The sequence below is a fragment of the Aquarana catesbeiana genome, linkage group LG03, assembly GCF_042186555.1.
Source record: "Aquarana catesbeiana isolate 2022-GZ linkage group LG03, ASM4218655v1, whole genome shotgun sequence".
Lineage (NCBI taxonomy): Eukaryota > Metazoa > Chordata > Amphibia > Anura > Ranidae > Aquarana > Aquarana catesbeiana.
In genome coordinates, this window is record NC_133326.1 from 732799231 (window position 1) to 732815745 (window position 16515).

Below are 16515 nucleotides of genomic sequence, written 5' to 3' on the forward strand. Positions count from 1 at the left end.
CTGTTGGAGGAATACCCCCTTCCCTCTCCTCCCTGCCCCTAGTCTTCAGGCAAGAAACACATAATACAAAAAGTAAAAGGAGCTGGGCATGGTAACAATGGTGGTCGATAATAGTTTCACAAGCCCAGCTGGGAGAAGTGTGACTGCCCAGTAACTTAGGAATATGGGACAGCAGTCACACTTAAATCTGGGTAACAATGTGCTGTATGGTCAGTGAAAACAGTGTTATTTCCAATGTCAGTGTCACAAGGAATGACTAGGGCACATCAGGCAAATATACCCAGAAATGTCCAGTACAAGCACATAACATTAGCTAACTTGGCTGGTTCAAGGAACAGGTAATCCAGTGAAACAAGGACAGAGACTAAATGGGACTGGTACTGTCACAATGCTCCCCCATGTCTCATGGTAGGCAGACCCGGCGTGATCCTCAGGGGTCCGCTTGGGGATGTCCACGATTCCAGCTCTGTTTGCCGAGACAAGCCATTGGCTTTGGCATTCTGTTTCCCTGGATCATACTGAACTGTAAGGCTGTACGGCTGCAGGGCCAAACTCCACCGCAAGCAGTCGTCCATTATCCCCATTATACTCGGTTTAGTCTTACCAAAGGATTGTGATCCATAAGGACGGTAAAGGATCAGCCGTAGAGATAGGGCTGAAATTTCCGCAAAGCCCATACTAAAGCCAAACATTCTTTCTCTATAGTAGCATAGACAACCACCTGGGGTAAGAGCTTGCGGCTGATGTAAGCCACAGGATGGTCATTCTCGTCCTCTCTCTGACTTGACTCAGGACTGCTCCCAGCCTGAACTTGGATGCGTCTGTATGGACAATAAAATGTTTGGAGGGGTCAGGAGCTGCTAATACTGGAGCCTAAATTAGTGATTGTTTAAGTTGTTGGAAAGCTGCTTCACACTCCGGGGACCACAAGACTTGTCGGGAATGACTTTTACGTCATTCAGGGACTTGGCAATGGTGCTATAATTAAGGACAAACTTACGATAGTACCCAGCGGTACCTAGAAAGGCTAACACTTGTGTCTTGGTATGTAGCATGGGCCAATTGGCCACAGCTTCAATTTTAGCTGGCTTGGGTCTCTCTTTCCCACACCCCACCCGGTGTCCCAGGTACTGAACTTTGGACATACTGATGTGGCATTTGTCTGATTTAACAGTCAGTCCTTCTCCCCTTATCCGATCTAACACTATCCCTATGTGGCGGAGGTGTTCTTCACAGGTGTTACTGTAGATGGAAATATCATCTAGGTAGGCGCAGGTAAAATCCTGCAACCCATCCACCATCTGCTGGAAGGAAGCGGGTGTGTTTTTCATTCCAAATGGCATGACCCTAAACTGGAACAGGATGGCCTCTGGGTCGAGGGGAAAGATCAATGGTAATGATGTAGCGTCCCCAGGCGATTCTGTCTAATAGTTAGTCCACACGGGGCATGGGGTAGGCGTCAGTCACCTTCCGGTCAATCAGTCGCCTATAGTCCACACAGAATCTGGGAATCTGGGCCACTCCTCTCTCCGCTCCCCCGGTGATCCTATATAGCTTCTCTCGGTCCCACTCAAACCTAACATCACCCATCCCTCCCGGATCCGACCATGCTTTCTGTCTATATGGAGCAAGGGTATTGTCCTCTAATGTCTCCCATCCAAAGTCTTCTGGACAGTCCCAAGTCAAGATAGATAGGGCAGGGTCCATGTCAGAGGTAGAAGGTCTTACCTAAGCCCTATTGGAGTGGGATGAAGCGGTAACATAGTTATATAGTTACATAGTAGGTGAGGTTGAAAAAAGACCATCAAGTCCAACCTATGTGTATGATTATATGTCAGTATTACCTTGTATATCCATGTATGTTGTGGTTGTTTAGATGCTTACCTAATAGTTTCTTGAAACCACTGATGCCCCCCGCTGAGATCACCATCTGTGGAAGGGAATTCCACATCCTTGCCGCTCTTACAGTAAAGAACCCTCTACGTAGTTTAAAGCGGAGTTCGCTTAAAAAAAAAAAAGTCAAATACTGCAGCTGCTGACTTTTAATAATCGGACACTTACCTGTTCCAGGGTCCAGTGATGCGGGGGATCGAATCCCCGCTCGTCTCCCCTTCTGCTCAGCGGTGCCGGCATTGTAACTGTGGGCGCCTGGCTGTGGCTTCACAGCCGGGCACCCACTGCACATGCGCGAGCGGCGCCACTCGCCGTGATTGGCCACACAATCATCTGGGACCTGTGACGTGTCCCAGATGATTGACAAGAGGGAGGGGGCAGAGCTGATCTCCCTTCCTGCGCCAAGGGAAGTGACGTCAAGAGCCCAGGCGCTGAAGGAGGCAGACTACGAGGGACCCCCAAGCAACATGCATTTAGAGGTGAGTAAAAAAAAAATTTCTCCAAATGTATTTTTTTAATTTTCTTTATGCACATAAATTACATTTTTTTTTGGGTGGAACTCCACTTTAAGGTTAAACCTCTTTTCTTCAAATTTTAATGCATGGCCATGTTTCTTGTTAACCGCTTGGCATCCGCGCTATAGCCGAATGACGGCTACAGCGCGGACCTACATTCCCGGGAGGACGTCATATGACGTCCTCCCCTGTGCACGCTCCCTGCGTGCGCCCTGCAGGGCGCGCGCCGGGCGCGTTGTGATCACCGAGTCACTGAGACTCGGCTGATCACCGATCTGTGTAAGGGGCCGGTCCCGGCCCCTTACCATGTGATCAGCTGTCAGCCAATGACAGCTGATCACATGATGTAAACAAAAGATCGGTAATCGTTTTTTTTTTTTACTCACGCTGACAGCGCGAGTAGAAAAAAAAGCCGATCACCGGATCGGATGTGAGGGACATCGGTCCCCAAGTGGAAGAGGCACATCTGCCTCATCAGTGCCCAATAAAAGTGCCACCTAATAGTGCCCACAGTGCCACCTAATAGTGCCCACAGTGCCACCTAACAGTGCCCACAGTGCCACCTAACAGTGCCCACAAGTACCACCTATCAGTGCCCACAAGTACCACCTATCAATGCCCACCTGTAGTGCCAATCAGTGCCACCTGCCAGTGCTGCCCATCACTGCCACCCATCAGTGCCCATCACTGCCACCCATCAGTGCCCATCACTGCCGCCTATCAGTGCCCATCACTGCCGCCTTATCAGCGTACATCAATGAAGGAGAAAAATTACCCGTTTAAAATTTTTTAAAACAAAATATAAAAAAATAAACTTTTTTTTTAAAAAAAATTCAGTTTTTTAAATTTTTTTAATAAAAAGTAAAAACCGCAGAGGTGATCAAATACCACCAAAAGAAAGCTCTATTTGTGGTGAAAAAATGATAAAAATTTCATTTGGGTACAGTGTTGTATGACCACGCAATTGTCATTCAAAGTGCGTCAGCGCCGAAAGCTGAAAATTGGTCTGGATAGGAGGGGGGTTTAAGTGCCCGGTAAGCAAGTGGTTAAACTCCCTTCCGCAAAAAAGTTTTATCCCTATTGTGGGGTCACCAGTACGATATTTGTAAATTAAAATCATATCCCCTCTCAAGCGTCTCTTCTCCAGAGAGAATAAGTTCAGTGCTCACAACCTTTCCTCATAACTAAGATCCTCCAGACCCTTTATTAGCTTTGTTGCCCTTCTTTGTACTCGCTCCATTTCCAGTACATCCTTCCTGAGGACTGGTGCCCAGAACTGGACAGCATACTCCAAGTGCGGCCGGACCAGAGTCTTGTAGAGCGGAAGAATTTTTGTTTTGTCTCCAGAGTTAATTTCTTTTAATGCATGCCAATATTCTGTTTGTTTTGTTAGCAGCAGCTTGGCATTGCATGCCATTGCTGAGCCTATCATCTACTAGGACCCCCAGGTCCTTTTCCATCCTAGATTCCCCCAGAGGTTCTCCCCCCAGTGTATAGACTGTATTCGTATTTTTGCCACCCAAATGCATTATTTTACATTTTTCTACATTGAACCTCATTTGCCATGTAGTTGCCCACCCCATTAATGTGTTCAGATCTTTTTGCAAGGTTTCCACATCCTGCAGAGAAGTTATTGCCCTGCTAGCTTAATATTGTCCGCAAATACAGAGATTGCACTGCTTACCCCATCCTCCAGGTGTTTATGAACAAAAGTCTGAATGCTGATGATCATCCCTAAACCTTGCATTTTCTGATGGCCCTCTCCTTTGCTTTTATATGCATTTTTACATTGGAGTTAAGCCATCCAGGACTTTTGCTTGCTCTTTTAAATTTATTACCCAATGGGATGCATTGGCTAATGCTCTTATTTACTATGCTCCTAAAGCAAACCCATTTCTCCTCCGTGTTCTTTGTTCCTAAGATTTTATCCCAATTTATGCCTTCTAGCAAGGTTCGTAGTTTAGGGATGTTGGCTCTTTCGAAATTCAGTGATTTTGTATTCCCCTTATGTTTCTTATTTGTGTGATTTATATTGAAGCCAATTGACCTGTAATCGCTGTTACCTAAATTGCCTCGTATTTCCACATCCATGATCAGGTCTGTATTGTTGGTAATCAGTAGATCCAGTAACGCTTTATTTCTAGTTGGTGCGTCTACCATCTGACCCATAAAATTGTCCTGCAAGACATTTAGGAACTGGCGAGCCTTAGATGAGTGCTTGGTTCCCTCTGGACAGTCTATGTCTGGATAATTAAAATCCCCCATTATGATAACACTTCCCATCCTTGCTGCTACTCCAATTTGTGATAGGAGATCTGTCTCCCCTTCCTCCCTCAGGTTAGGGGGCCTATAGTATACTCCCAGTATTATTTTTCCCTTAGCTTCATCCCTTTGAAGCTCTACCTATAAGGATTCCACCTCCTCCCTAGCTCCCTTAGTGATGTCATCTCTCACATTCACTTGTACATTATTCTTGATATATAGGCATAACCCTCTCCCTTTTTTACCCTTTCTATCCTTGCGGTATAGGGTATACCCTTGAATGGTTGCCAGCCAATCATGAGAGCTGTTGAACCAGGCCTCTGAAATTCTCACAAAATTCCAATCCTCCTCGTCCAACAGTATCTCTAGTTCACCCATCTTGTCCGCCAGGCTCCTGACATTGGTGAACATGCCACGTAGTTTAGACCAGTCGCATACTGTCCTCTTATTGGGTGTTCCGAGATTGCAATTAGGACTTGCTACTATACTTACCTTGGGTTTATGTGCTTTGGTTACCCTACCACGAATGCCCCCAATACTACCCTCTGGAACATGTTCCACGCTGACTATCTCTACCTCTGGACCCTTCCCCCCATTGCCTAGTAAAAAAACCCCTCTAACTTTTGGGCCATCATCATTTCCAGCTGATCTGCACCCTCCTCATTTAGGTGCAGTCTGTCCCTTCTATAGTACTGGTTATCGACTGAGAAGTTGGCCCAGTCCTCCAGGAACCCAAACCCCTCCTTAATTCACCAGTTCCTCAGCCACTTGTTTACTTCCCTAATCTCCCTCTGCCTTTCTGGTGTGGCTCGATGTACCAGTAGTATTCCTGAGAATACTACCTTGGAGGTTTTTTTCCTCAATTTAGCTCCCAAGTCAGTAAAATCGTCCTTTAGGACACTTCACCTGCCTCTGACTTTGTCATTGGTGCCAACGTGCACCATGACAGCTGTGTCTTCCCTTGCCTGTAACCGGGTGGTGATTGGATGTACTTCCTCCTCTGTAGCAGGGATAATTGTAGAAGTTAAGAGTCCGAGGTAATTTCCCCAATAGTACCTCGGTAGGTAAATTCGGCATAAGCCCAACTTCAATGTTTTGGGCACCGGCTCCCCAACCTAGATGTACCCGAGCAGTGGGTAGATGGCACACATGTCCCCCAGCTACCCACACCATGACAGAGAGCCCAGTTTTCTCAGGTTTACATATCAGTTGTGGTTGAACCAGAGTAAGGGTGGCTCCTGTGTCCTGCAATCCATGGGCCACTTGATCATTAATCCACACGACCTGTCAGTGATGTTATCTATTATCCTCCACTGCTTTTATTGGATTGGCCTCATACAGAACTTCAAAATCTTCCTCCATTACTGCCTTTATGAGACGGTAAATGGTAATGGGTATAGTATTCTTCTCAATGCACACAGTATGTGGAGCCCTGGCCTGGATTGCCAGTATGCCACGGAGAGGCACCCCTACTGTGATTCTGTGGGCATCTGTCTTGCATTTGGCACATCTGATTACATCCATAACATTTTGGCCCCGTTCACCAGGATTCTGCTGCTGGCATGTAATGAGCTGCTCCCCCTGGTTGTCTCGCAGGCGGTAAAAGAGCCATAACAGGTTGATATAGAGGCCTGGCTGCTGCCAGGCTGGGTGCCATTGTGGATCCCCTCTGGGCATCCTGAAATTCATCTGCCAGGCTAGTCACTTTCTGCAGTGTTAGTGGGTGTCGGTCTCTCACCCAGTTACAAACATCCTGGGGAACACCATAAAATAATTGTTCAAGGAGAATAAGCTCGAGCACCTCCTCCACCTTAGTTGCCTGGCAGCCCTGGACCCAACTTTTCACAGCATAATCAATCAATGATCCCGCTCTCCAGCAATATAAAGTGTAACCAGTGCCTAACACAAATAAAGTAATAAATCAGTCCGGGGGCATATATAAATAGATAAGATTATATAAACATTAGTATGGTAATAATCTTCTAGTCAGATGTTTTCTTCCAAATTGATATCCAAAATGTCCCTTTAAAAATAGGATAAGACAGTTCGCCACATCTTGCATGTGAGAGGTATAAAATCCTATCAATAGGTTCACAAAACTTTCACCTCAATATCTTTAATCAACAGCATAGAGTTGTGTAAAAATTCTATATTCCGCTATTCCAGCATCAACCACCAGGGGGTCCTCCGCTCCAGCCAACTGGAAACTTCAATGGAAGCTTTAAATCCTTATAATGTTCTTGTACTCCGCGGGGGGGCGGGGGAGAGAACAAGGAAGGAATGGAGGAAAAGAGTATTCCAATAGTGTAGTATTGTTAAATGTCAGATGCTTTTATTTAATCAAAAAACTGGACTCTTACAATAAATAAAATCAAGACAAGCAGTAAAATAAATCTTGTGGCATCTGAGCGCCGTTCTCAGGTCACTTCCGGTATCTTAGTTTAGCCTCCGGCCACTCCCTACGCGTTACGTCTGCACGTGACTTTCACAGCATGTTGTAGACGATGACCCCACTCAGTGTAAGAGTCCTTATCCTCTTTTTTCAGACTCTGGAACTTTGATATGCCTCAGGGGTTAACGAATAGTGGGCCAGTATCTGTTCTTTGACTCGCTCATAGATCACACAGTCCTCATTGGCTACTGCCCTGTATGCCTCGGCTGTTTGGCCTGACAACCTGCTGACCAGAATGGTTACCCAGTCTGTAACTGCGATCCCCTGGAGGCAACACTGGCTCTAAAAAATCTTGTAATAACCCATCAATGTCTCCATCCGCTTCAGAGAAGGTTTTAAAGGCGGTGTACAGCAACTTCTTCTTTTCGACCCCCCCCCCCCGGAGACACTGGTTGGAGTGGATCTTCCTGGCTGCTGCCCCAGCTCTGCGAGTCGTAGTGCCTTGGTGTCTGCCAGTACCAAAGAGACTATCTCAGCCAATGGGGAGGGTCTGCACAGGGCTTAGCGCCACTGTACCTCCTTGTGGAAGTTGTAGACATCTGTCTCTTTTGCCCGTACGATGCTCGCCTGATCATCTTCCATTAGCCCTGTGATGAGTGGTGCTTTAGGTTTTCTATTGGCTATTCTGCCTCGAGCTTCCACCAGATCTGATCTTTGAGGGTTGTCCTTTTAAGTTTGTTGTAGTGATGTTCCATTCACCTCTGGGTTGCCTCATAGCCTCACAGCCAGGAAGAACAAATCCCACCCCTTGCCACCAAATGTGACAGACCCCCCTCCTCAACAGGATTATCTCTGCCGTAAAAAAGCGTCCTTGTCCAGAACCAGCACGATCCAAGTCTTTAGATCTCCCATTCACTTTTATGTATATTGCCGGGACCCAACAATACATTAGAGCCGCGAGCAGTTTTAAATGACATTTCTTCCTTTAGAAATGTCATTTTGCTGTGGTACTGTTCTAAACACATGAAAGATGCGCTACTTTACAGGCAGACTAAGGACACCCCCCAGGCACGATATTTAAAGGAATATTTAATTTTTATTGTTTCACTTTAAGCATTATGAAATCACTGCTCCTAAAAAAAACAGCCATTTTTATAACATTTTTTTGCATTGATACATGTCCCCTGGGACAGGACCTGGGTCCCCAAACACTTTTTATGGCAATAATTTGCATATATTTAAAATTTGCATATTTAAAATTAGCACGTTTGATTTTTCATGTTAGTGTCCCATAGACTTTAACGGCGTTCCACGGCTTTCAAATTTGCTGTGAATGCCGTATATTGTTCGCTGTTCGGCTTGAACATCGGGCTCATCCCTACTCAGGAGGAACCTATGAGACACAAGTCCAGCAGGGACAAACTCTTCTTTTATGTGCCGCAGCAAAGTTCCACTGATGTCTGTTGAGTGGCTCTGGAAGACGAACTCAGCATCTCCTGAATGGGAACGACCACAGAGACCACATACACCGGATCTAGGTACACCTGGGGAGGGGAGAAATAAGGAGACCAGGAGAAGAGCAATTCCAGGCCCTATGTTAAAGCGGAACGCCAGCCAGAAACATTGCTATAGTATGTAGCACTGTCCCTGTAGGGCTTGCTGTGTGTTGACTTCGTAGACCTCCCTCTGGTTACCTGCAGGCAATTGCTAGGGGTTTTCACTTACTCCTGTTTGCTTGTTAATCAATAAACAGTCCCTGGTGTTTGGGTTTTCTATATTTATTGTGGAACTTGGATGGGAGAAGGGAATAGTGGGATACCCCAACTGAACTATTCACAGTAGATAAGGACAACTCTCTCTTGGCCTCACCGGCAGTAGCGCCTCGTGGTTTTTTGTTTGGGGGCAGCAAACAACCACCCCCCCCCCCCCCGGTGGCCACCCTGCTCACCGGATTGCTTGTGGAAGCAGATACGCTGCTTTACCATACTGGCACTTGTTTGGAAGAATTAAGTCCTCTTGCTCTCTAGCAGCAGACTTGATGCAATTACTTTATCTTCAGGACACTCTTTATCATCCCCTTGACTGACACCAATCCACTGACTCTTCTAGCTGAAGGGATGGCCCTCACAGGATAAGCCCCATGACACAGATCTGTACTCACTGTAAGCAGAATTAGATTCTTTCTGGTGTTTCCCTTCCAGTCAGCTCTGCAGGACCTCTGGGTTCAGCTCCTCTCTAATAGGGATGAGCCTAATGCCCCGTACACACGGTCGGATTTTCCGATGGAAAATGTCAGATCGGAGTGTGTTGTCGGAAATTCCGACCGTGTGTGGGCTCCGTCGGACATTTTCCATCGGATTTTCCGACACACAAAGTTGGAGAGCAGGAGATAAAATTTTCCGACAACAAAATCCGTTGTCGGAAATTCCGATCGTGTGTACACAAATCCGACGGACAAAGTGCCACGCATGCTCAGAATAAATAAAGAGATGAAAGCTATTGGCCACTGCCCCGTTTATAGTCCCGACGTACGTGTTTTACGTCACCGCGTTTAGAACGATCGGATTTTCCGACAACTTTGTGCGACCGTGTGTAGACAAAACAAGTTTGAGCCAACATCCTTCGGAAAAAATCCTAGGATTTTGTTGTCGGAATGTCCGAACAAAGTCCGACCGTGTGTACGCCCTATAACACCCCCCGGTTCGGTTCGCACCAGAACCTGCGAATGGACCGAAAATTTGCGCGAACTTTAGAACCCCATTGAAGTCTATGGGACTCAAACGTTCGAAATCAAAAGTGCTAATTTTAAAGTCTAATTTGCATGGTATTGTCCTAAAAAGTGTTTGGGGACCCGGGTCCTGCCACGGGGGACATGTATCAATGCAAAAAAAAGTTTTAAAACTGTCCGTTTTTTCAGGAGCAGTAATTTTCATAATGCTTAAAGTGAAACAATAAAAATGAAATATTCCTTTAAATATTGTGCCTGGGGGGGGTGTCCTTAGTCTGCCTGTAAAGTAGTGCATCTTTCCTGTGTTTAGAACAGTACCACAGCAAAATGACATTTCTAAAGGAAGAAATGTCATTTAAAACTGCTTGCGGCTCTAATGTATTGTTGGGTCCCGACAATATACATAAAAATGAATGGGAGATCTAAGGGTCAATGCAAAAAAAGTTTTAACAGGTTCAATACCGGGCCTTTTCACCCACTTCCTTCCCAGACCAATTTTTAGTTTTCAGCACTGTCGCATTTTAAACGACAATTGCGCGGTCGTGCGACGTTGTACCCAAACAAAATTGACGTCCTTTTTTCCCCACAAATAGAGCTTTCTTTTGGTGGTATTTGATCACCTCTGCGGTTTTTATTTTTTGCGCTATAAACAAAAGAAGAGTGACAATTTTGAAAAAAACACAATATTTTTTACTTTTTGATATAATAAATATCCAAATTAAAAAAAAAAAAAAAACAAATTTTTCCTCAGTTTCGGCCGATACGTATTCTTCTACATATTTTTGGTAAAAAAAATTGCAATAAGCGTATATTGATTGGTTTGCGCAAAAGTTATAGCGTCTATAAAATATGGGATAGATTTATGGCATTTTTAAAAAAAATATATTTATTTATTTTTTTTACTAATAATAGCGGCGATCGCGATTTTTTTTCGTGACTGCGACATTATGGCGGACACATCGGACACTTTTGACACATTTTTGGGACCATTCACATTTATACAGCGATCAATGCTATAAAATTGCATTGATTACTGTGTAAATGTGACAGGCAGTGAAGGGGTTAACCACTAGGGGGCGGGGAGGGGTTAAATGTGTTTCCTAGGGAATGCTTCTAACTGTAGGGGGCGGGGACCTACAAGGGGAGGAGACCGATCAGTGTTCCGCTGTTCTGGGAACACAGATCGCTCTCCTCTGAGCTGACAGGACGTGGATCTGTGTGTTTACACACACAGATCCACGCTCCGGCCCGATTAACGGGCAATCGCACGCACTGGGTCCCGAGCAAGACGGTGGGCGCGCTCGCGCCCCCTAGGCGGCCGGGAACCCGAGCCCGTCATATGACGTCCACCCAGGATGGGAGATCCCATCTGTGGATGTCATTTGACTATAGGCGGGTAGGGAAGTGGTTAAAAACGGCCGTTTTTTCGGGAGCTGTGATTTTAATGATGCTTAAAGTGAAAAAAAAAAGTGAAATATTCCTTTAAATATCGTACCTGGGGGGTGTCTATAGTATGCCTGTAAAGTGACACGTGCTTCCCGGGCTTAGAACAGTCCCTGCACAAAATGACAGTTTTAAAGGAATAAAAGTCATTTAAAACTGCTTACGGCTGTAATGTAATGTGGATGAAAATCAGTGAGACAAATGGCATGGGTACCCCCCAGTCCATTACCAAGCCCTTTGGGTCTTGTATGGATATTAAGGGGAACCCCACACCCAAATTAAAAAAAGGAAAGGTGTGTCTGAACAGAAGTATACAGGTGGTGCAAACAAGACAGGGACTGTAGGTTTGTTGTTAAGTAGAATCTGTTTGTAATTTTGAACTGGTACATTTTTAAAGTGTAGCTCCAGACAAAAAATCTATTTTAAGCTTTTTGGAAAACATAGGGAAGGGTTATCCCCCCTGTAACATTTGTTTTGCTGTCTGGCACCTCTTTAGAATATTTCACCTCACTTTCTGTCCCAATGACAAATGTTTTTTGACAATTTGGGGTTTTTAGTGAAACAAGGATTGGTGATAAAGCATCAGTGGAGAGGAGACACGTTTTTCCCATATTAACTCTTACAGGAGAGAATTTCCCTTCCTAGGGGTAGATTTCATCTCACTTTCTGTTGTCTCCTTCCGTTTGCAAGTAGGAGTTGTTTGTAAGTTGGATGTTTGAAAGTAGGGGCCTGCCCTATATACATATATGCCCTATATAGGTGTTGGTGTTGCCACAACACTGTAAGCCCTTACAGTTACTCTTGGTGAGTGCAGGAACGGGCCCTGCTGTGAAATATTAGATCAATAATTGTAATTACATGCCTTTGTTGAACAGGGTCAGAAAAAATGGGCCTTTGGTGGTGGTGGTGCCACAACATTAAGTCTTCACAGTTACTCTTGGTGGGCGCAGAAATGAGCCCTGCTGTGAAATATTAGATCAAGAATGGTAATTACACACCCCTGTTATACAGGGGCTGAAAAATTGGGCTTTAGGCACTGGTGCTGGTGCCACAACACTGCAACCCCTCACAGATACTCTAATTGGAGCACAGGAACGAGCTCTGCTGCAAAGTACTGCATCAAAAATTGTAATTACATGCCCCTGTTAAACAGGGGCTGAAAAATTGGGCCTTAGGCACTGGTGCTGGTGCCACAACACTGCAACCCCTCACAAATACTCTAGCCACTGGTGGTGATGCCCAGAAACAAAAATATTCTTACAAGCTCTCAGCATGATCATTGAGGAGGAAGAGGATTGTCACTCAGCATAACAGGATAGTCACTCAGCATCAGCATAGGCAGTCTTGAAGGGATCTGACATTTAAAAAAAAAATATTCGGTTACATCAGCATCAGGTGCTTGGTAGCTGGTGGTGATCCAAGACTAATTCATTTTTATGAAGGTCAGTCGATCGACCAAGTCGGTGGACAGGTGCACCCTGTGATCAGTTACAAAGCCTCCAGCAGCACTGAATGTGCGTTCTGAAAGAACGCTGGATGTAGGACAGGCCAGTAGCTCAATTGAATACTGTGCAAGCTCTTGCCAGTGATCCATCCTCAAGACCCAGTAACCCAGAGGATTTTCGGTGGGAAAGGTGTCCAAATCAGATCTTGCCCCTAGGTATTCCTGCATCATGTAAAACAGACGCCGGTGATGGTTGCTGGAACCAATCATACCTTGGAGCTGAGGACTAAAAAATTGTCTGAACGCATTGGTCAGACGGCCACCTTCTCCACCGCTTCTTCTTTGACTGACCAAAGCCTCAGCAACACGTTGTCCAGGAACAGGAATTTTTAACCTCCCAGTCTCTGGGGACGCATTGCACAGACCTTTCTGCAAGGCCTCCCGAAGATGTTTCATCCTCTGCTCCCTCTGCAATGACAAAATAAGGTCCGCAACCTTACCCTTGTAACATGGATCAAGGAGGGTTGGCAGCCAGTATTGATCCCTCTCCTTGATACCACGAATACGAGGATCCTTCCGCAGGCTTTGCAGGATCAGGGAGGCCATGCAGTGTAGGTTTGCTGAGGCATTCGGCCCGGAGTCCTCTGGGTCACTAAGGACGACATGATCTGCAGCCACCGCCTTCCAGCCACGTACAACTCCATGGGTTTCTTTGGACTGTAAATGATCCCTTAAAGACTGCTGCTGAGGCTGAGTGCCAGGCTCCACCTCCATGCTGACACAATCCTGCTCCTCCTCTTCCTCTTCCTGTGTGATCGGCGGGCACGCAGGAACACTGTCTGGATAAAGGGGGCCTTGAGAGCTAAGGAAGTCCTCCTCTTCCTGCTTCTGTTCTGCCTCAAGTGCCCTGTCCATTATTCCATGCAGCGTGTGCTCCAACAAGTGGACAAGGGGGACAGTGTCACTGATGCATGCACTGTAACTGCTCACCATCCTCATGGCCTCCTCAAATGGTGACAAGACAGTGCATGCATCCCTGATCATGGCCCACTGGCGTGGGGAAAAAAAAACAAGCTCCCCTGACCCTGTCCTGATGCCATAGTCACACAGGTACTCATTGATGGCCCTCTGCTGCGTGTGCAGCCATTGCAGCATGGCCAACATTGAGTTCCACCTGGTGGGCATGTCACACATTAGGCGCTTCTTGGGCAGGTTAAATTCCTTTTGGAGGTCAGCCAGCCAAGCACTGGCATTATATGACCTGCGGAAATGCACACAGACTTTCCTGGCATGCCTTAGGGCATCCTGTAAGCCTGGTTACCTGCCCAAGAACAGCTGCACCACCAAGTTAAGGACTTGAGCCAAACAGGGCACATGGGTCAGTTGTCCCTGTCAGAGGGCGGAGAGGAGGTTGGTGCCATTGTCGCAAACCACCATTCCTGCCTTAAGCTGGCATGGCATCAAACACCTCTGAACCTGCCCCTGCAAAGCTGACAGAATCTCTGCCTCAGTGTGGCTCCTGTCCCCCAAGCACAACAGCTCAAGCACCGCATGGCATCTTTTGGCCTGCGTACTTGCGTAGCCCCTTGAATGCCTACGGAGCACCGCTGGTTCCGAGGACAATGCACAGGAAGAGGCCATAGAGGAAGAAGAAGAGGAGGGGTGGAGGAGAGAGGTGTGTCAGAATCACCAGTAGTAGCATTTTGGAGGCGTGGTGGCGGAACAACCTCCAACACTACTGCACCTTGTCCTGCATCCTTCCAAGCTACCAGCAGAGTCACCCAATGCAGAATGAAAGATAGGTAACATCCCTGTCCATGCCTGCTGGACCATGAGTCAGCAGTAATATGCACCTTACCACTGACCGCCCTGTCCAGCGAGTCCAAGACATTGCCTTCCAAATGCCAGTAGAGAGCCGGGATCGCCTTCCATGAGAAAAGGTGGCGTTTGGGAACCTGCCACTGAGGAACCGCACATTCCACAAACTCACGGAAGGGGGCAGAGTCTACCAACTGGAAAGGCAGCGGTTGAAGTGCTAGCAATTTAGCCAAGCTAGCATTCAACCGCTGGGCATGTGGGTGGCTGGGAGCAAACTTCTTTCGGCGGTGCAGCAGCTGGGGCAGGGAAATTTGCCTGGTACAATCTGACGTCGGTGTACCGATAGTGGATTGCCTGCAAGTACTTGGCTGTGACACACCTAATTCTACACCTTCATTCCTCTCAGTGCAGGTCTCAGAGAGGACTGAAGGTATAGTGGGGTTGGAGATCCCAGCTGATGAGGAGCAAGAAGAGGTCCTCTTTGTTCTTTGGTGTGGGTCTTTTAGGTACGCTTGCCAACGAACTGCATGGCAGGTCAACATAGGTCTATGTGGTGCCCAAGCAGGTGATGTTTTGGCCACGCGAGATATGCTTGAGACATATGTTGCAAATAGCAGCGGTGGGATCTGAAAAATGGACTACACCAAAGAACTTTTGGAATAACGCGCAGACAGCAGCGCCCTGCACAAATGCGGAGCTCTGCGGCGTGATGCAGTCGGTGTGCTGCCCTTAAGCTGGCCCCTGGAGGGCATCCTGCCTCGTTGGTGATGTGCCTCCTCCTCCTCCTCCTATAAGGCACCCACGTGGAGTCATCCCCTCCCTCTTCATCACTGGAGCAAACCTAGCAGTATGCTGCAGCAGGGGGAACATGGCTGCCAGATTGCTGTTCTTCTTGGGCACCCCCTCTGTCTGGGCTCACGATACTGCCTTCCTCTAGCTGAGTATCAACATCGGAGCCTTCAAAACGCTGGCCATCCTTCTGGAGCATGCACCCAACACTGTGGTCAAACAGTTCGGGGGACTCCTCAGGAGGACATGGTGGGGCTAGGGAAGGAGTGACTGATGCCATTGAGCCCAGGGAAGAGCTGCTTTGCCAGACAAAGTACCCTGAGCCTTGGTGAGAGAGGATGAGGAGGATGAGGACGGCCTGGTCATCCACTCAACCAAGTTTTCCGTATGTTGTGGCTAAACACGGCTAGCTGCCAAAAAAAAAGGACAAGCGTGTCCCACGGCCACATGCTGATGAGGATGCACCGTGTCCACGACCAGCACTGTTGCCTTTAGACACAGAGCCTGCTTGACCTCTTTTATTGGCTTGTGACTGTCTGCCTCTCCTTGTTGGCCTTCCAGACATACTAATGGCCTGCAGTGAGATGTAGCTGCACAAAACTGGGATAGATATATATATATATATATATATATATATATATATATATATATATATATATATATATATATATACTGATTATACTGCAGCTAGCAGAATCAACTGCCTGCCTGTAGTATTATTAGTATGAGAACACCAGCACTTGTCTTCAGGTAGCTATAGGTGCAACTCTGCAGGGTACACAGTACACTAACTGTAAATACTGTAAATACTGTAAAAACACCTGCCTGCCTGTCAGTATATTAGGAAGAGAAAAACAGGAACGGATCTAGCTAAACTGAATACAGTGTATATATATATATATATATATATATATATATATATACACACACACACACAACACCTGGGATGCATATATACACAATACACTGTAAGTGCAGCTAACTGACTCGCCTGCTCACTCTATCTAAATTAAATCTATCTAACTGAGACACTGTCTATCTCTCTCCGGCGCTGCAACAAACTACACAAGGCCACCACGCAGGTGGCCCTATATAGTGTGGGGCATGTACTAAACCCCCTGAGCCATAATTGGCCAAAACCACCCTGGCTTTGGCCAATTACGGCTCTCTGTACAGACGGCGCTGTGATTGGCCAACATGCGGGTCATAGTGCATGCTTGGCCAATCATCA

At 46.6% G+C, this 16515-nt stretch overlaps 2 protein-coding genes across 2 annotated transcripts in view; both read right to left on the minus strand.

Annotated features, from left to right (window-relative positions):
• Positions 1-16515, minus strand: part of LOC141133842 (phospholipid scramblase 3-like) — a 599764-nt gene that overhangs the window by 152720 nt on the left and 430529 nt on the right. The gene's annotated exons all lie outside the window — the stretch shown is intronic.
• The window catches only part of LOC141134392 (NACHT, LRR and PYD domains-containing protein 3-like), a 284164-nt gene continuing 268286 nt past the window's right edge, over positions 638-16515 (minus strand). The window contains exon 9 of the mRNA XM_073623957.1: positions 638-821. Coding sequence (XP_073480058.1) covers positions 638-821 — 184 coding nt within the window. The remainder of the gene's footprint in view (positions 822-16515) is intronic.